Source organism: Pocillopora damicornis, chromosome 4 (genome assembly GCF_964200805.1).
Source record: "Pocillopora damicornis chromosome 4, jaPocDami1.2, whole genome shotgun sequence".
NCBI lineage: Eukaryota > Metazoa > Cnidaria > Anthozoa > Scleractinia > Pocilloporidae > Pocillopora > Pocillopora damicornis.
Window position 1 is genome coordinate 22,392,297 of NC_142673.1, and position 20,618 is coordinate 22,412,914.

At 38.0% G+C, this 20,618-nt stretch overlaps 1 protein-coding gene across 1 annotated transcript in view; it reads left to right on the forward strand.

The window, feature by feature from the left end:
• LOC113682411 (E3 ubiquitin-protein ligase rnf213-alpha) overlaps nucleotides 1–20,618 on the forward strand; it is a 53,746-nt gene that overhangs the window by 2,674 nt on the left and 30,454 nt on the right. Inside the window, exons 3-27 of the mRNA XM_089204515.1 lie at nucleotides 55–333; nucleotides 991–1,269; nucleotides 4,039–4,208; nucleotides 4,356–4,495; nucleotides 4,995–5,312; nucleotides 6,121–6,323; nucleotides 6,846–7,138; nucleotides 8,193–8,446; nucleotides 8,639–8,869; nucleotides 9,633–9,825; nucleotides 10,686–10,759; nucleotides 11,246–11,552; nucleotides 12,707–12,805; nucleotides 13,615–13,731; nucleotides 13,868–14,069; nucleotides 14,433–14,738; nucleotides 14,827–15,431; nucleotides 16,164–16,323; nucleotides 16,658–16,875; nucleotides 17,395–17,715; nucleotides 18,182–18,930; nucleotides 19,244–19,386; nucleotides 19,784–19,858; nucleotides 20,073–20,179; nucleotides 20,416–20,566. Coding sequence (XP_089060641.1) covers nucleotides 55–333; nucleotides 991–1,269; nucleotides 4,039–4,208; nucleotides 4,356–4,495; nucleotides 4,995–5,312; nucleotides 6,121–6,323; nucleotides 6,846–7,138; nucleotides 8,193–8,446; nucleotides 8,639–8,869; nucleotides 9,633–9,825; nucleotides 10,686–10,759; nucleotides 11,246–11,552; nucleotides 12,707–12,805; nucleotides 13,615–13,731; nucleotides 13,868–14,069; nucleotides 14,433–14,738; nucleotides 14,827–15,431; nucleotides 16,164–16,323; nucleotides 16,658–16,875; nucleotides 17,395–17,715; nucleotides 18,182–18,930; nucleotides 19,244–19,386; nucleotides 19,784–19,858; nucleotides 20,073–20,179; nucleotides 20,416–20,566 — 5,994 coding nt within the window. The remainder of the gene's footprint in view (nucleotides 1–54; nucleotides 334–990; nucleotides 1,270–4,038; nucleotides 4,209–4,355; nucleotides 4,496–4,994; nucleotides 5,313–6,120; nucleotides 6,324–6,845; nucleotides 7,139–8,192; nucleotides 8,447–8,638; nucleotides 8,870–9,632; nucleotides 9,826–10,685; nucleotides 10,760–11,245; nucleotides 11,553–12,706; nucleotides 12,806–13,614; nucleotides 13,732–13,867; nucleotides 14,070–14,432; nucleotides 14,739–14,826; nucleotides 15,432–16,163; nucleotides 16,324–16,657; nucleotides 16,876–17,394; nucleotides 17,716–18,181; nucleotides 18,931–19,243; nucleotides 19,387–19,783; nucleotides 19,859–20,072; nucleotides 20,180–20,415; nucleotides 20,567–20,618) is intronic.

Here is a 20,618-nt window from a genome sequence, read left to right on the forward strand (position 1 = left end):
CTTGACTGAGCAGTGAGGAACAAAAGTGTAATAATCCTTATTTTTTTTTTGCAGATGAGGGAAAAAGAAAAAGAGAGATAAACACTCAAGAAGAAAAACCAGCAAAACAGAAATCTGTAGTTGAATCAGAAAGTGAAGCTGGCGATGTTGACACTGTAGCTATAGAGAGCCTCACTGTGTTGGATCAAGTGGAGGAACAGAATGGAATTCCTGCTCCAAATTCTGTAATAGTAGATACAGAGGAACAGTCAACCACCAATACCAGTGCAACAGAAAGTCCCACAGGAAGTGTGCCAGAGACTACTGATAGTTGTGAACCTACAGATGCCACAGGTATTGGAAAATTCAAGATTAAAGTAAACTAAGTAGAAGGAGACTCTGGAGGACATAAGATGAATGCATGCTAAGTTAACAAAATCAAATGTCTGTAAGTCCTTCAAGATAGATTATTTCAGTTCTCTCATCTCCATGGGATGTTACAACAGCCCCAGTTGAACCACCTTTTTTTCAAATCATTGTTTGTATCAGACGCACCAATTATTTTACTTGGCCAGCACCACAGTTCAACAATTTCCTTGGATATAAGTAACCTTGTAAATTATGACTCAGACAAACTGGTCTCAGTTCTTTCAAAGAGGTTGCAAAGCTTTGGGTATTATCCCTTAGAAATTCCATACTGTGGGTGAAGCTACATATTCACTAAATAAAGTCAGTCAAAGTCATAAAAACCACTGACTTAAATACACCAGTTAGTACATCACTACCAACCAATCTGATGTACACCTGCAGGCTCAGACTGAGACCCTTCTGTAGCTGTCTTTAATTGGCACATGAAAGATGTGAACCCTAGTAATTAGGCCCACTATCCTATTGTTTAAACAAACCTAGGAGGGTTAATGTGGAGAGGTGGCAAACTTCTGTGAAATCTAGACCCAACCTTGACTGAGCAGTGAGGAACAAAAGTGTAATAATCCTTATTTTTTTTTGCAGATGAGGGAAAAAGAAAAAGAGAGATAAACACTCAAGAAGAAAAACCAGCAAAACAGAAATCTGTAGTTGAATCAGAAAGTGAAGCTGGCGATGTTGACACTGTAGCTATAGAGAGCCTCACTGTGTTGGATCAAGTGGAGGAACAGAATGGAATTCCTGCTCCAAATTCTGTAATAGTAGATACAGAGGAACAGTCAACCACCAATACCAGTGCAACAGAAAGTCCCACAGGAAGTGTGCCAGAGACTACTGATAGTTGTGAACCTACAGATGCCACAGGTATTGGAAAATTCAAGATTAAAGTAAACTAAGTAGAAGGAGACTCTGGAGGACATAAGATGAATGCATGCTAAGTTAACAAAATCAAATGTCTGTAAGTCCTTCAAGATAGATTATTTCAGTTCTCTCATCTCCATGGGATGTTACAACAGCCCCAGTTGAACCACCTTTTTTTCAAATCATTGTTTGTATCAGACGTACCAATTATTTTACTTGGCCAGCACCACAGTTCAACAATTTCCTTGGATATAAGTAACCTTGTAAATTATGACTCAGGCAAACTGGTCTCAGTTCTTTCAAAGAGGTTGCAAAGCTTTGGGCATTATCCCATTAGAAATTCCATACTGTGGGTGAAACTACATATTCACTAAATAAAGTCAGTCAAAGTCATAAAAACCACTGACTAAATACACCAGTTAGTATATCACTACCAACCAATCTGATGTACACCTGCAGGCTCAGACTGAGACCCTTCTGTAGCTGTCTTTAATTGGCACATGAAAGATGTGAACCCTAGTAATTAGGCCCACTATCCTATTGTTTAAACAAACCTAGGAGGGTTAATGTGGAGAGGTGGCAAACTTCTGTGAAATCTAGACCTAACCTTGACTGAGCAGTGAGGAACAAAAGTGTGAGGGCCTATTTTTGTGGCTACTGCCTCCTATATAATGGGAGAAAAAGCCACTATGTTATGGGGATGATTGAGCAAGTGATGGCAATTAACAATAAAATTCTGAACTTGACTCACTTTTGACCTGATGTTTCCTGGTGCTTCCTATTGTTTTTGTTATTTCAGAATATCTTTAGCTTGACAGCCACTAGCGCATCATGATATTGTCCTTGTTTCAGTTATTGTGGTGACACAAGTTAATAAATACCTCACCAAAAAAAACAAATTCTTTACAGAAATATCTTTAATAGGTGTGATTTGTGCATCATGAAAAGTTAGAGTAAATTTTTTCTCCTCTAAAGAGAGGTTATTTCACCATCAGTATCAGCAGTTTATTTATGAATTGCATCATTTTTTTGCTCCAAATTTCATCTTTTTCCCAGCCAATAAGGAAGCTTTACTAAAATTCAGCAACCAATTCCTTGTTTAAAGAAACCAATCAAATTGCAGAAAAGTGAAAAACAACTTTTGCAACTTTATTCAAACCAGATCACAACTGGATCCAAAAAAAATCAAAACATCAGTACAAACTTGAACATAATGTATCTGAACATTCCTGAAGTGTGACTCAAACCTGTTTATACTTTCTCTTATAAATTGTGATTGCATAGGCTGATACACTGGGATATGTTAATGCCTTTATATCATAGATGATACAGCATTCACAAAGGACACAATGACTCTCTCTTACTCCTGTCTGATACATAATTAGCATGAATGTGCTATTAAGAGCTCTACTCTACTAGCTTCAACACCTCTCTTTACATTCTAAGTATGTCACCACCATTAGCAACAGTTATCATGGAAGTCACATCAGAGAGCTGCAAAGTATCAGCAATTAAGGTGACCAAGCCAAGGTGACTGGTCTGATAAGTCCCCATAGTCAGGTCTCACCATGTCTCCATGTGACCTGGCCCCATCCATCGGTATCCAGTCAACTCGCCGACGGTCCAACTCGCCGACGCCAACTCGCCGACGTATAAAATCGAGTAAAGACGTCGGCGAGTTGGTCCTCAATCCAATACAACTTATTAGAAGTTAAACATGCAGAAAAGTAAACGATATGTAGTAAAAAAAACACTGGTGAACATTGGTGAACATCAGACAGAAGCTTAAACATTGGTGAACATCACCGATGACTATAACAGCTTTAGACGCGAACGAGATATTATTGTGCGACAACACCGTAAAGACTCATCATGTCAATCGCTCAGATTTTTTAAAGAAAACTTGGCTTTCTAGACAAGATCTTTAGAAAAAAGCAACTCTTTTTATTTGCAACAAAGTTTAGAAGGATCTCAAGGCGAATAAAGCGAAGTAAACATCACCAATGACTCTAACAGCTTCAGACGCGAACGAGTTATCTCGTTCGCGTCTTAAGCTGTTATAGGCATTGGTGATGTTCACCAATGTTCACCAATGTTTAAGCTTCTGTTTGATGTTCGCCAATGTTCACCAGTGTTTTTTTTACTAAATATCGTTTACTTTTCTGTATGTTTAACTTCTAATAAGTTGTATTGGATTGAGGACCAACTCGCCGACGTCTCTACTCGATTTTATACGTCGGCGAGTTGGCGTCGGCGAGTTGGACCGTCGGCGAGTTGACCGTAATTCCATCCATTCCCCCCCCCCCCTCCTGCCCCATCCAAGCTGCAGCATACATGTAGAAGTCACTGTAAAACATGTTAGACCTCTAAGCATTTAAATCACCTCTCTCCTATGTGTTATGCTAGCTGTTGCGTTCAACACTAGATCTAATATGCATGCCACCAGCTAAAGTATGGGAGTGAGTGGAAGAGAAAATTTTGTTGGCAATATCTGGTCAACGAATCAAATTCCTTGATTTTGGGCAGCTTACAAAGGTTATACATAAAACCCTATTAAAGTATGCCTAAAGATATGGACAATTACTGCGTAAGTAGTTTTAAAACAGTTCAAGTATTTAGAATTCCCCTAGATGTGAAAAATATAAAGAATTATGAACATTGCATTACGCATCTCATAATTCATTGATAGATACATGTAGGAAATAGAGTTATTGCCAAAGCTACTGAGAACTGCGGACTCCTCTAACCCATGTAATACTTCGTTACAAACAGGGGAGACACCAGTAGGGATCGGAAGTGATCAAAACCAAGGAGGCGGCAGTAGCCAGTCTGGTACGAACAGTACGTCTCAGCCATCTGAAGCTGATGGTCAGCCCACGAAGGACGAGGACAGCAATCATGAAAATGAAAGCGGTGGAGATGAAAGTGATACACAGTCAGAGGTAAATCTTGTCATCTGTTGTGTGTAAATAGTGCTTCAAGACGATTAAAATTGTAAGTAAGTGTTCTAAGAATGAAGATGTAGTCTGGCATCTCTTAATTTTTGGTATTGAATAACACTATCATATTCGTATTGTTTGTAATTTCAGGAAGAAGATCCATCTCACAACGTTCAAAAAGCAAAGCCAGGTTCAAAAATAGCTAAACGAAAGAGCAAGGCTCAAAGGAAAAGGGATAAAAAGAGAGAAAAGAAAAAGAAAAAGGAAGAGGAAGCACGCGTGAAAATCAAGTATGTATGGTCTTTGAACATCAATTTTGAAAGACAAGTGGGGTCGAGATTCTTGAAAAAAGTTTACTACATGTATTATGTATCAGCTGATGGTAAGATATTGTTGTCGGATGTAAAGAAATGCCCAATCATAATGACACAAGTCATGACTATAACAATGGCACTAACTCACATCAAAAACATATTCTTTCACGCGATGTTATGACTTAAATAGTAATTCACTCTGACTTATGTGATAATGAAAGTGAAAGATTTAGGCTGGCTCGGAGTGGAAGCCCTGCACAAATTTTTTCTTAAGTCTTACTAAAATTGCTTTCTTAAAAGCTTATCTTGAAGTCGGTATTAAATTAAGGAAAATTTCATGTTATAATTATCCAAAGTGTTTTCACACGAGTTGTTGCGTCTGTCAGAAAATATTTTATTAAGAAAAGTATATCATCAGGCTAATAAAAGATAGCACAGTTGTTTAATGCTGCCTAATTTAATTATTGTATGGCAGCGAGAAAAGACAACAAGTAGGGTCACAGCTCGACCAGGAGCTAAAGAGGCAAAAGAACGACAAGACCAGAGACTCTAATACCTTGGGTGATAAAGAACTTGATAAACGTAATGCAAGCCGTGACAGCAAGAAAGAACCAGAAGAGAATAAAGAGTATCTTGCCAAATACAAAGGAAGCAAAATGACTGTTGTATTTCATGCCGTTCTTTCACCCAATTTTAATTTTGATGCAAGAAAAGGTGACAAAATTTTTATGAGGTTTGGTGGCGTTCGTTTTGGGGATTTCAATAAGAATGTTGTAGAAGTCCATCCAGAAAGGTAGGCCCATATTTCATTATGTCACTTTCATGCGTTGATGCTACTTGAAAATTTCTCAGAAGCCGCCTGTATTGTAACTTCCATTTTTGTAGTTACATGTACATTCTCGAGCCGTGAAGCGTTTATTCCCGAAAACCCCATTAGTTTTCCTATTCGTGCTAATATGGTAACCTGAATAGGTTTTTCGCATGTGTTTTGTTAAATTAGTACGTTACAGTAATGGTAATTTAGGATTGATAATTATTCTAAAGTGCATTAGTTTTACTTAAAGATTTGTACAAAGCAGTACCGGAGCAAAAACAATAGGACATAAGTTCCCCACTAGGTTTAAGCTCCAACCCAACCCCTTCCTAAAATAACTTAATAATATAAATAGACTAAATAGGCTGCTTAACAAGTGCACGCAACAAGGGTATTTACCGGCGACATTTAGGACAAATTATTTTAAAGGTACGAAAGTTGTCGCCATCAAAAACGTTGAAAAGTCTCTTGAAATGAAACGACTTAAGTTTAAGTCTTAAGTTTTGTTCTGACATTGCACTTAATTCGTCTGCAAAACTTGCGCCACCTCTATAGACCAATGAGATGCAAAAGTAAAACCAATTGTGACTTGCTAGGTGGTTTTTTTTTCGTGTTTTTTGTTTGTTTTTAACTCTTTAACAGGTTACGGGTTACAAGGTTTTCTTAACTACCTCGTTGGACAAAAGTGGAATGGACGACAACAACAGCTCTAACAGATATGATAGAAAATCTCTTGTTCATGTTAGCATACACTGACTCCTATCATGTCATTTTTATCCACACGTAGGTTGCTTGAAAACGATTTTATCTTGGTTAAGGCAGTACTCTCTGTACCAGTTACTGACGCTACTCACACCATTTCCTACAAGTATATTGTCTTTAAAGCAGACAGAAAAGAAAAGGAAGAGCCGTATGTTTGGGATTACCTGTCAGGAGGAGTTTATAAGAACCGATGCCTTCAAATTCCGAAGGAAAGGTGTCAGACTGAAGGTATGTTTGTGTATTTATTTTCTTAGCTTTTACTTTTTTGTTACTAAAAAAGGGAAAAAGAAAAGAGAAAGAAAGACAAGCCAAAAATTGCTCCTGCTTGAAATCAATCCTCAGACCTCGTGCTTGAGAAGAGAAGCATTATTGCGCCAAGAAAGCAGAACGAACTTCGAAATTATTACGTGCTTTCTGCAACTAGACAGGAGTAGACCATATAGAGAACCATGATCGTCCCTTAAGCCAATAGTTTTAAAATACGAAGTCACTTCATTGGCCTCGATATCTCACCCATCTTAATTAATTTTCCGAGTACAGTGGCTCGCAGCTTCTTTGACCTCAATGAATGAATTTAAGTAGTACTTATTAACAAATTAACCACTGCCTATAATCGTTGGAATATCGAAACTGTTCGAAACATAGCTAGTTTTGAGCTGAATTTCGTTTTTACTTTTGGATAATAGGTCTTTGCCGGCCTTTATCAAGACCTCTCGAATTACTATCGTTTAACTTTTATTTTCTTAACAGCCATCTGGCACCAGTACGACGACACAATTTTTTGTCAGCCAGGGCGGATTCAAAGTATCCTAAAATATGTGCCATTCGTGAAAAGCACAGGTCCTGTGGAAGGCAGAACCATTGCAACGGAAGCGATGCTGCCTCGTTGGGAAGGCTTCAAAGAGCATGAAGTGGAAACAACTATGACTGCGTGGGAGGCAATAGGGGTTGTGAATGATTTAGCTTACTGCATGACACAAACGAAGATTGAAGAGCATCGCAGCATCAAAGGAAATGTTCCATCAGGATATAACTTTAAGAGAGTATGCAATCAATAATGCACTTTTCTACATTTCCTGGATAGTATTTATTTTATTTGAGGTTAAATCTATTAGAAGTGTGATGTGTGTTAATTAGCCCTTCAACATCATGGCGCATGCCTCTGCCAGTTAGGAACCTACATTGGACTGTGTATCTTTGCAATGAGTATAATTTTTTCTTATCTACCTTTACTTCATATTCTAAGTAACAGTCACTTGATACCATTTATTTATTCGCATCCGTTAATCGCAAGAAACTTGTAAGATGAGAGCTAGGAATCTTTCTTGATAAAGAAAAACACCTTTTTCGTCAAAAAGAATTAAAATTTTGTGTTAAAAATATTTTTCGGGTGATTTTTAATCAATTTAGAAAACAAGAACGACTATCCTACATTAATATGGTCCTGCTATTGAAAGAGGTTAGCTAATTATTTGGAACGTTATTTAGCTACTGAAACAAACGCCCGCTACTAGGTCATCTTATCACTCATCACTCAGTTTATTTGACTGTTTGAACGGTTAATTCTCTCGGCTTAGTGTCGGGCTCATTGATGGGTCCCTCTTGTAGTCTCAGAACTGTTAGACTAGTGCCTTCTTCGGGAAGTGTTATGGGAAGTATACATAAAACTTACTCTTAGAATATGTATATCTTATTAGACGTTTTAGTATGTAGTATCGCTGAGTTTTTTTCGAGTTATGCCATACAAACAACGAGTAAATCTACTCAGCGATACTACATACCAAAACGTCTAATACGTTATTTATTATCCAACAGCTTTTTTTTCTGCTGAGTCTTACATTCTTTTCTCATAAGGCGGGAAAAGCAAAACGGATAGAGAAGTGTAGCGCGCGCAGCCGACTGCTTAAACAGGTTTTTTTTTAAAAGTGCAAAATAACCAGCTGTCCAAGTAACCGTACAATATCGCAGAATATTTGTACTCTATTCGCACGTTATATGTACTCTACTTTGTGCAGTTGAATAATAATATTTATTACTGATATTTACGATAGGGAATAGTGAATTAATGATACTCTACTTATCTTTTTTACATTCTAGATTTTGAGGGACTTTTTGATCAAGAAGATTGAAAAGAACGCTACGCGTAAATCAGTAGCAGAAGACGCGGGGAAAATTTCTACCCTAGTATCATCAGTAGCAATTGCTTACCTTATATCTGTACAAAAAGTCCCTTTAAATCCTGAGGAATATGAAAAGCTGTTCTCCTCCTTGACTCTTCATGCAGACCAAAATGAAGGAACTTGTTCAGAATATTACAGGCTTCTCAAACACTTTCCCAGTGAACATTGGCAGTAAGTGCTGTTTAGTTTGAATTTATGTTCTTTTAAAAAACCTATATATCTTGATATTCCATCTTGTTGAGTTTTCTCACTTGAAAACTTTCTGTGTTAAGACATATAATTTTTTTTCTGCAAGCATCTCTGCATCAACGACGAATATGCCAAACTGTAATAACGGTGGTCTTTTTGTGTATGTGTGTGTAGGAATATCGGTGAAGCCATTCAAGGTATTTGCAGACATGTGAGCAAGAGTCATCGTGATCTCCATGACTGGTTGTTTGCTGTACCACTGGTCCACTTTCTCACTCAAGCATGCGCACCTTTTGACAGCTCTGAATTGCTTACGGAAAAACCTAAGGAAAAAGATGAAACTTGGTGGGGAGCTAATGGATTTGAAACAAAAGCTGTGAGAGAAAGGTCTTTTACAAGGGACAGGTATTTTCATCCTTTTTCATCGAAGAGTAACTTTTTCTGACGACTTGCGGATTGAGGACTATTTCGGGATATGATAGTTGGCATAAAATTGAGTTTCGATAAGCAACACTCTTCTACATCCTCCTACCTTGTATACCGTCAAAATGCTGTTTTTCCCCTTTTTGTTTGCGGTTTGTCCTTCTATGTCTTAGTTTGTGAAATAAAATTATTGTATTTCTTACGTAAGAAAAAACAACACTGTTTTTACTAGTTCCCGATAGCTATTTAAGGTAGTTAGATCTCTCCTCTCTTCCAGTAATTATAAAATGAGCAAGAAAAAGTAAATGCGAGATACAAAATCGGAGTTGTTTTTGTTGCTGTTGTAATTGAATCGTCGGACTATATTTGCTGTGGCTGATGCGGTTCCAACTTGCAGAAAATACTCTTAGGGCAGCACGAGTTGTAAGTTGTACAGAATGATTTTTTTATGATCAAGCAAGTAAGCTAGTGAACTAAAACTATACTCTTTAAAAGCTGTGTTGGTTGTCGTTAATCGAAGTTAATTGAAGTGTTTTTAACATAATGATCGCAATTTAATGGCGAAGTTGACAGCGATCAAAATTTTTAAGGAGTGTTGTAGATGTATCTTTGAGGAATTAAAATTTCAAAGATAGAAGAGCCTGCTCATAACAACAGTGTATTTGAAAACTAGATCTTAAAATGTGTCAGCCCACAAACGTATTGGTACATGGCTTTATGTTATTTCTCTGTTTAATTGTCGCAGGTGCCCCTCGAATTGGATAGATTTGCTGAGTCCTCTGTTTGTACTGGATCCTCTGTTCAGAAGGACTTTTCTCCTTGTGGTGCCTTGTAGTGAATTTGGGAGAGTAGCGTCCTCTAAAATATTTGCACCATTTGAGATCTGCACCACCCTAGCAAGAATTTTGTCAGAGAAAAACTTCGTTAATGAAGAAGAGGTACATCTATACACACACACACACACACACACACACACACACACACATATTTAATATATATGAATGTGGGGGTTGAGTCTACCTTGGCATAAAGTGCTCAATGCTGTGATAGCAGAGCTAAGTATACACAAGCTAAAGAATTAACGACGACGCATCGATTCTCTGTGACTCTGAGTTTTGCGCCTAAGCGCTCAGAAAAGTTCTTAGAAAGTTCTGTCTAAGAAAGTTTTGTCTGACGAGCGCTTAGGCACGAAACTCAGGGTGACAGAGAATTGATGCGTCCTCTTTAATTCTTTAACTAATGTATATTATATATATATATATATATATATATATATATATATATATATTATATCTGTGTTTTTAACTTCTCTTAAACTTCTTGTCCTGACTGTTAGTTACTAGGAAAAATGCGAAACTTTTGCATTTCAAAAGTACAAAGTAATTCAATAAAGAACCTTAGTTTAGTTTTCTTTTTCTTGTCATATTACCATCTTGAATGACGTCAGTTGAAATAGTTTCCTCCTCACTACAAGAATACCGATTTAAAACGTACCTGAAGCAAGTCTACTTAGGAGAAAGAGAAGAAATATACCCCAGGAATATGTTTTCGATTAACTCCTAATTTGTGCCAACAGACCATGGGAAGAGGGGGAGTAACACTTAATCACATCACAGGCATACAACTTACATAGTCGAGTTTTTAGTAGATTTGAAGAAAATTTTCAAACAAGTAAGTTCATTGGTCATTGCTACTTTTTTTTTGTAGAGATAATATTTTTATGGTTTTTGTAGCATACTACTCCTGTATCGCAATTGAGTTCTGAATTTTACAATTCTGTTGACTTTTTTATATCTAGAGGAATGCTGTTGCGCTCAGCTTGAATATCATTGAGAAGAATATCAAGACAACTTCTGACATTAAAACAAAACCGTAAGTGAACAGGTCTCAATATCAAATTTGTTCCTTGTATGCCCCAATTATCCTCAATCCCACTGAGTGGGCTGTATCGGGCTTATTGGGATTAACAATCTTGCAAGTGAGCTTTTTTAAATTGCCTTTGTCATCAAATTTACCTGAGTACCTGATGAAGAGAATAGCTTCTCACTTTGTAATTAACATGATTTCTTTCACTAGAGCGTTTGAAAGATCGAAACTTGCTTGTTTCGCCTTGTAATAACCTTTTTATCGGAATAAGGCAAATATTTCTTATTTAAACACGTTTCTAAAACCTCTTTTGCTTGCATTTGTGATGATTAAATTAATGGTAGTTCGTAAAATAACTTTGATCTGTCGGCCAGGTCGATTTCTGTGGTGTATCTTTCCTTTCCCTGTCTTAGTAGAACATGCACCATTCGTGTAGGCTTCTTTTAATGAATTTTTCCTCAAATGATTTTTCCCTTCTTACCTTTTGATTAGATCTGCTGACTGTGATGACCAAGCCACGTTGAAGCAAGAAGCCAGTCTCTCTGTCTTGTCTTGCTTACAGATTTTGGCAGCTGTATCTTCTGCCTGTGATTTTAATCTGCTATGTGGCTGTTTGCGTAGCATCGAAACCTGGGTCTCTGTATCATGCAGGAGAACTGAGCAGGGAGAGAGCCATATGACAAAAGACATCACGCGAGTTGTGGTTGAGAGTTCTGATGTTGTCAAGAAATGGTTGAAGAAAAAGCTTATGAGTACGATTCCACGGTACTATATAGCTAAGACAAACGAAGAGTTGGAGGTATTTAAGTTAGGTCTTTCCTCGTAATGCATTAAGCATCCTGTTCTGTGCGTAATGAGGTCCATCACTGAGGGAGGGGCTTAGTCGTGATCATTAATGTGCTGAGCTTTTAAAAGAGGAAGAAATGGCTCTTTTCTCTTTCAATGAGCACAACGAGTTTCTTCTCACATAAACATATTAAAGTTCACATGGCAACCAGGTGGACAATCAGACGTGGTTTGATGCTACTCTGATTTAAAGATTTAATTAATGTAACCGAGAAGTCACAATTCATAGACCCAACGTTTCGACACTCCCTTCTAGTGCCTTCATCAAGGATGATCTAAACGCTGCAACAAGAGGTCCTTTTATACGCTCACTAAGTAGCTGCCTTTTTTTCTGACGAGGTGTAAATAAACGTCAGGAAGCCGCCATCATCACGATTTAAAGGAGCGTGGGCGGAGTTGATATACTAGGCTTCCAAACAAAGGCGCTGGTGGTAACACCGATTAGTAGGGATAATTTTTAGACTTATCCCACCCAATTGTATGGTTGGTTAGGCGTGTGTGCTCTGATAAAGCTGAATTTTCTTTTCGCAAAAGAAGACCGCTTTCTGATGCTCTTTCAAACGTGTACTCAACTGACGTTTGTTCTGTCCGATACACTCGTTATCACAGTCATTGCACGGAATAGAATAAATAGCTTCGGTTCGTTGTAATTCGTTCCTGTAATTTTTGTTTATCATTCATTGTCTTTGTACTTTTCTTTTACTTCTTCAATTCATAAAGGATTTTCTATGTTTGTGTAACGTTATTCTTGCACATTTCAAATCATCCTTATCATAGGAAAAATGAGGAAACGTCTCTGGAAATCTTCTGTCGGCTTTCGTCTCAGGAAATGGCCTTATATTTGTTCTTAAGTTTAACTTTACAAGCACCAAATACTTAATTAACTAGGCGTCCTATTGGTCTTATCCGTTGCCCTTCTATTGATATCCTTTATTTATATAACTCGCTCTGTGGTAGAGTAACACAAACAGATTAATTCAAAGGTTGTAATTTTCTACAATAAGAATATAACCAGAATATTAACATAAATAATTTTGCCGTTGGAAATCGTACCTATTACGGATGATGTCGACGGAATTAAGTACTTACAATTCTTTAATTTCCTAGATTTGGACAAAGTTGCTGTGTATCGAGTGGGCAAACAAAGAGTGTTCAGAGATTTGGAGAGGCCGAGTGTCTGCAGAATTGGAGAGGCGTTTGGAACTGGTAAGGAGACGCAAGTTTTATTCTTCCTTTATCTTTTATAGCCGTTCGACTGATTCAGTGCATTTTTTTAAAAGGAATTCTTTCGATGTATTTGTTTTGGAAGATTGCATAATACATGGTGGTGCAGTGAAATAGTTGAACCAAGGCGTGACACCTGATCGCGAGTCTGATCGAGCGAGTGAGAGTAGTCTTAGGAAGTTATTTGTGGTAGTGACGGAAATTTTCAACAACCCCCGCGGAATTCATCATCAGATTCGATTGAAAAGTTGTTGTCGATCGAGTGTTACAACTCTGATTTTTTTATACCGGTCGTGATGTTGTTGTCTGGAAGGCTCTAGTAGTTGAGTAGATATCGTGAGTAAGTTGCTTTCACGGTGGCGGTAGTCGTTGGAAATTTTTGAGCGAAGTCTCTTCTAAGTAGGTGAACTAGCTGTCCAGAAACAGTTATCGAAAGTATTTACTGTTGTAGTCAGGCATCGCGCGCGGTTCGCAAGTCGATGATGTTCAGCAACGCGAAAGTTGACGTCACTATTTGTCATCACTCGTTTGTGCTCAGTCGGTCTCTCGTGGTAAGAACAAATGGCATACAAGGCTCAGCCGAGTATGTCACTGATACTCTCACGACGTTTTTACGTCTTCTGTGGTCTAGTACTGTATACACTTGCGGTAACATGGAACCTATTCTTCTTTTTGTATAATGAGAGGCAAGAAGTTGTTAATATTGACGTCATCTATGCGTCTGTCTTCCAATAGTTCACTATGCTAGATTGAAAGAAATTGACACTGAACGCCTTTTATTTTTTCTGTAGGTTGATTGTAATGGTTTGGTTGAAATTTTAACCAAAGCTAACGTGAAAAGCCAACATAACCATGTTCAAGACTTGGTTTCTGGAGTAACCTTCCGGAAAGTTGAAAGTATGCTTCAGGTATGGAGAAACATCAATTTATGGTGATGATATTTTCTGAAATACCGTTTGATAAGCATTTTGGGTCCATTTTTATGTCAGTTTGTTCCTTATGTTTGTCTTTTACCGAGAAGCACACGTTTTTTCTGTATTTTAGATAGGAAGCGAGGGGGAAGACGTTTTCGAAAACCTTTCTAATGGACTTCAGTCCTCTCAGGCCTCGGAATGCGGCGATCTCCTTACTCTGATGCTTAAAAAGAGTTGGCCAAAGGAGCAAGGAGGTGTTCCATGCTCACCTAAAGCCATACTCAAGCACGTGTTGACATGGAAATTATGGCCAGGCTTTTTTCAGAGATTTGGTAATGGGTCTTTTTCATGTTGTTGATTCAATTTGAATTTTGCAATGCTACGGGGCTTACTTCATATTTGAAATAATATTCCGCGAACGAAATCAAGCCATATAAGTGCGGTCGCGTTCTAGCTTCCCAACAGCCTGGGCATCTAAATGTTCGCGTCTTGCGTTTTAAACATGTTGAACTTCTATCGAAATTTTCTTCTACCTGCTGAAGTATGTACAATTGTAAAATTCAACTGACAGTTTATAACGTATATTCATATCGACTGCGAAGCGTTTAAACTATGTGTATAACAAGATTTAATTGCCGCCAAGATTTTTCTATGAAAATGACACAAGTTACGTTTCTTTTTCGGCTATTTCTCAGGTGTGGAATCCAACTGTCGAAGAGTGTTAAAAGAAGACGGACAAGAAATTTTGATGTTAGCCATCTCATCCTTTGAAGCTGCAGTGAATACCCTGAAAGATGGATCTGTGGAATTTCAGATGTTGTTTGTAATTTGGGACAATTCAGAAAGATTTGTCGAGCTTTATGAGCTGATTAACAAGGAAAAAAGCAAGATATTTCTGCTGAGGCAAATTTTGTGTCAGCGTTGTGAGGAGCTGGGAGCTTTTCAGGACGAGCGAGATAAAATAAATTCCTTCGTTAGGATGTGCTCTCTTATTAAGCAAGGTAACGAAAGAGGTTCATTTGACTTTTTAAAAAATCACCCCTATTTACAAGGAATAAATAAGTTATTGTTATATTTCTGACGTTGTAGTTGATGTTCATAAATTGTCACGGAGGGCAATGGAAGATGTGTCTCGTCGTCCCATCAAAGATCTTGTAGAATCAGTGACTGCTGGCGACAGGAATTTCCCCTCGGTCAAGTTCTTTGGTCTTTCTTCAGAAGCCAAGTCGATGATCACTTCTTTTACTCGGCTTGCAGACAGTGTTCTTCTGAGGCAATTTTGGGTTGAAAACGGGCGCAAAGCACTCACAAAGATTGGACAAAGAGAAGAACTAAAGAAGTTCCTGAGTATTGAAGATATTGTGGAGTTTGTTTGGAAACCTTCAAAAGAGGAGCTGCTACGTTTGAAACAAAGTTTCCTCAGTGGTGACATTTCTTTTAGGGAGGTAGACAGATTGCTTAAGGTTTTCAATCAAAGGTACGGAGATCTTGGCAAAGAAATGAGACTCGTTACCTCAAGTCAAAATGGGGCCCAAGTCCATGCTCTAGATGAAAAAATCAACGAGCACATTGAGAAGATACAGAAGTACAACAAGTTGCATAATTGCATCAAGGCTGCTGAAATTATCCTAAATTTCAAGAACGCTCTTGGCCTTAATGGTGATTTTCGAGACGTGGAAGTTCTGTACAACCAGGTATGCTCAACGTAAGTTGAAGTACATTAGTCCTCCTTCCCCGCACCCCAACCCCCCCCCCGAAAAAAAGACCATCAAATGCTGTTGAGTGTTTGTGTGCTTACCATGACACAGACGGCCCTCCTTTCTTCCTGTCACTCAACACTGCGAAATGTGATAGTGGAGGTATACCATTAGCTTAACAACAGTTTGATTAAAACATTTAAACAAGTGAGAAGTAACTCTTAATTAAAAACATATGACATCAATCGAGGTAGACGTTGTTCCATCACACTGAAAATTCATTTTACCCTCTTATCTTTAATCTTTTTCGTTTGTTCTCGAGCCTGAAACCACTTGGGGAATTGATCGCCTCCTGACACTTCAAAGAATAAGCTGACCCTTTGAGAATTGTCTATCAACTTTGAAAAAAATTCGACCAGCCCCGGCGCCATTTTAAGTTTTGCTCAGGGACCAAGCCAGTGATGTAACAATTCCTTTTTTTCTCCACGTGGTGACCAGACCGAACTTCTCCTCTTCAAACCACTTATGATAAGGGGTAGTTAGTGAAATTTCTAAACCACTTCATTATTCCCGTCACTGGTCTGGAAATTAACTAAGTCGCACCAGCAGCAAACTGTCTCATGTTGGAAACCTAAGCAAAGGAGATGTTCTGTGTTTCCTAAAGGGCTGAGAAGAATTTGTTGAGGTTTTTCTTCACATTGTCTTCTTGAAACACGTTTCTCTCCATAGATGAACGATGAATTTAAACAGCGCCCATTGAAAAGCATGAACAAAGACTTAGAGAAGACTGGCAAGCTACTATCAGGTATAACCTGTGACCGTGCGCGTTGTCTCGATGTTGTGTCGAAATGTCAACCCTTCGTTTCATGGCTGAAGAATACTATCAAAGGTGAGATATAACATTGGCATGTTCTTTATTACACCTCCATTTTTCGGTGTAAATACCGCACAGATGAAGCGCACTCGCCCAAAATGCGACAAAATTCTTAAATCTCTCACAATATCTCTACATCGGTAAGGTCAGTAATTTCTGTCTTGCGAAAAACTAGCTTTGTTATAACATCGATAAAGAGAAATAATTCTGGAGTTGTTACTATAAATGTGAAAGTTATCGTCATAGAAAGTAGAGGAAATATATCGAAAATTGCAAAGGACATGAAATCTAAAATAGAAGTATGTCCATTTAAAACTTTTAAAATGTTAATATCTTTATTTTTTTGCAGGCCCTCAAGAACTTAAGGTGCTCGTGGATTTGGCAATCATTTCAGCTGGGGAGACAGACATGGAAACTGCCCGAATAACATGTTTACATGCCAGTTGCCTTGGATTTGCCCCCCTCATTTTTGACTTGAAGACTACGTTTAGCTTTAGGCTCTTGATGAGGATTTGCGAGCCAGTGTGGAGTGCAGTGGATGCTGACCCTAAACTCCCTGAAAAACTGGTAATAATGGGTACTACAAAAATCGGAGAGCTTGACTCTATAGAGAGCTAAACCCGTTGCTGAATCTTGTTATCGGCGCATATAAGAAGTATTTCCCGTTCGCTACACAAAAAAGGGCAAGGGAAGGATATGAATCGGGTATGCAAATCCGCCAATCCTTCAATCCAAAACTGTTATTCCGTCGCAGTTTTCTTTCAAACATGAATCCGCTCAACTAACTAATTGCATGAGATGTGAGTGTACTGAACTTAGGCACATATTCGTTTTGTTTCCTTTGGATGTTATTGTAGAAAGAGAGGTTGTTGGAATAGTGGTGAATGGTGATGACTTTTTTATCATTTTTTTCTAAAATTGAGCATCATATCCAATTTTCACTGACTCATCTCTCACTTGGTGGAAAAGGATTGTGCGAGATTATGTATCACAATCGAGACACACTGGTGTGATTTTACATTCCTAGCTGATCGATGATACAGACAATGTAATATCTTGATCGATTTTACTTTGCACTCTTTATAGCTAGAAAGTAGCCGTCAGATTGAGTGGATTAAAAGTGTCAGAAAGTCTCATGGGTCTGTGGCTATGTCTTCCTTAATGGAAGCTGAGAAGATAAATGCGCAGGGCGTATACTGCGTAGGATGTCAAGATAGAGATGCCTCAGCATTACCAGCAATGGAGCAACTGACACCTGACAAAGTGATTCAACTTCAGATGCCTGCTGAAGACAACGTTGACCGCAAGATTTACAGTCTGAACGATCTAAAGGATTTGCAGAGCAAACTGATGCTTATTGCAGCGAAGGCGTCACAAGGGAAAGAGGAAGTAGACAGATTTTTGGATGTAAGTTTTTATTGACGATATTTGAAACCTAGAATGTATTCATAAACAAAACATGGGCGACTTCCATGTTTTTATCGTACACCTCCTCGTGAGCTTTCATCTGTTGATAATCTTCGGGCTGGTTTTCTGAAAACGTCTAGGAGGCCCCGTTGAGGTTTGTGCTGCTTAAAAAGTTTTTGTAGCATTATCTTTTATCCAAGTTACTTTTGTTCACCCTTACCTATCTTTTTCCTGTTTGGTTTATTCTGACGTATCTTAATATGTTTTTTTCTAGAATTGTTTATTTTATTTTAGATACTGGAGTGTTATTTGAAAGTAATCTTAGATTAACAAGCGATTTTATGCTTTGCCAGTATCTTGGGGAAACTCTTTTAAGTTCTGGAGAAAAGGTGTTGTAGAGTTACATTTATTAAAATTGAAATTGAATTGTGATTCCTAATTTTGTTTTTATATTAACAATTGATAGATTCTACAATGTGTTCATCGTCTTGCCTCAGTATACATTTCTCTTTGCAAAGCCGGAGAAGTAAGTCATCTCAAGTGGCAACGTAAATTTGATTGTTCGCCAAAACTTTCTAATAGCCGCTCTCTTACAAATGATCTGATGGATGAGAGTAAACTCATGGAACAGAGTCTTCGAGACTGGAAACAAGAATTGCATGCCAAGCGATTGCTTTATGGAGAATTAAATCACTTCACCACGTGCCAGTTGCTCTTTCTTCGAAACAAATTGGCAGAAGTAAAGGGAAGAGGTCCCAAAGCTGTCGATGGAATTCCTCTTGAGGTGTATAACCTTTTGGAGAGTGTGTTACCTGGCATCGACCCTTCCATTTTAAAGTCTACCCTTTTATTTTGTGGCATTTGTGCTCAAGAAAGTGGACAACAGATGCTCAGATCGTATGGTGCAAGCAGCATAAGTCGCTATCGTGATAAAGAAATGGAAAGACCCCCTATGGTGAAGACAATTCCTTCTTCAAACCAAGAAATGTTCCAGTCACTTGTGGTTAAGCTAGAGTCGCTTGGTTATTCTGAAGAAGTCGCCTTGGCCGCGATGGTCACATGCAAAGATGCCAGTGAGGCAGATCTCATCGTTTGGTGTGTGAAAAACGGTGCAAAAAAAGATCTCATCGCGACTAAGTACTCTGAGGCCTTGAGTGATCCAAGTTATTTGCGACTTATAGAAAGAGAAAGCACTACATTCTCTGAGCTCGAAAGGTGAGACTTGAGTTGTGCGAATCTAGCGCTGTATGTAATGCGGCCACTCGAGTTTAAGTTGATAGTAGCTGGAAGCAAACAAGAGATTCCTCAGAGAAATCATTGGTTATCAGGATTAGACTTAACAAAAAGCTTTAAACATGTTTCTGTGATATAATTTTGGAAAAAGTTCAATATCCGCTCCTTTGTAAGAATAAGTAAGTATTACTTCTTAGTTTCATCAATAATTTTTTGTGACTAACGATCCTAAACTATTGCATTATACTTGGTTTTGTGCACGGTAATATGCAACTGATATTTCTATTTTATGTAGCCAACAAGAAAAGGAAATGACGTCGGAAGCAGAAGATTTTTCAGAACCCATGGAAGCTAGTAACACTCTTGATCAAACAGCAGGAGGAACGTTTTTGAGTCTTGATGAATTGGGGAAGCTTTTGCTTCATCTAGCATCCCAAGGTCAATGCTTTTCTAAGTTTTCAAAGCGCATATTAAGTCTTACTCTAGTGTCCTTTTTACCAATTAATGTGCACCAAAAATTGAAAACAAAAAATTGCTATTGGTACAAACCAGATAAAACATTATACAAATGAACTTTTAGAAATGATCAGATTTTTTACACCTATGGCGTAATTTCAAGGCTTACAGAATCGACAGTAAGCTTCCACTTTGAACGTAATGTCTTTAAGAAAAATTTTTCAAACTTTTATAAGGCATTAATTTGATAACCTATTTTCGTTTATGGGCCTTGGATTAATGAAATGCGCATTTGATCATATCCACATGTTAATTTGCACAAATTATCCTTATTATCCTTATTATTATTTAAAAATTTAAATTTCATTGTTAATTGCAGGATCAAAAAGGGAAAGGAGGTGTATTCCAAGATACCTAAAACGTGGAAAGCCAAATTTTGTTGTCGTTCCAAAAGGTAGGAGGACTTTGTTCGTTTTTGTTTTAAGTTGTAAGTCAGCTTCTCCTTCATTATTTCTTTGGTAATATATCGTCACTTCGTTCTATTTTGCGGTTCAATGTTGACTGATGTTGTAATCATTTGTCATCTCTTTAAACTGAAATGATTCCTATTTCGTCGTTCTGTTATTGACCTTAAAGTTATATGTTTCTTTTTCCTCATCCTCACAAAGATGATGTTTTGGGAACTTTACTGTCTTTATACATGCATGACAGTTCGCAGTCTCTACCAACAACAGAGGAAGTTTTGATCTGCTCTTCCGATACAACCGCAGAAGAGGTAGGTTATCGGCTGAAATATTGCAGAAATTTCATAATGTTGCAGTGCAGTCTGAACCAGTGTTAGCGGGAAAGCAAGGTTAAGCAAATTATGACGCAAGGTGAAGTCGTGAATGATGGAAACTGTAAAAGGTAATGGAATGTTGCTGTTTACAGGTCATCCAATCATAAGTCAAGTTTGATTAAGTAACTGTCTTAAGCCCTATGTGCCGTTCAACAATTCCCCTTTGCTTTTAGATTGAACTACTGTGGCGTAGATCCCTTGCAGACCACAATGGCAGGTTGTTTTGTTTGGTAAATGTTGACCTTCTTGACTACGGTGTTTCTCAACAAGCTTCTGACGTTCTAGAAGTTTTATTGCATGAGCCTCAATACAGTCGAAATGAAGGTAATAGGTACAGTTTGCTGTCTAGTTGTGCTTCTTTCACCACTAAATCGTG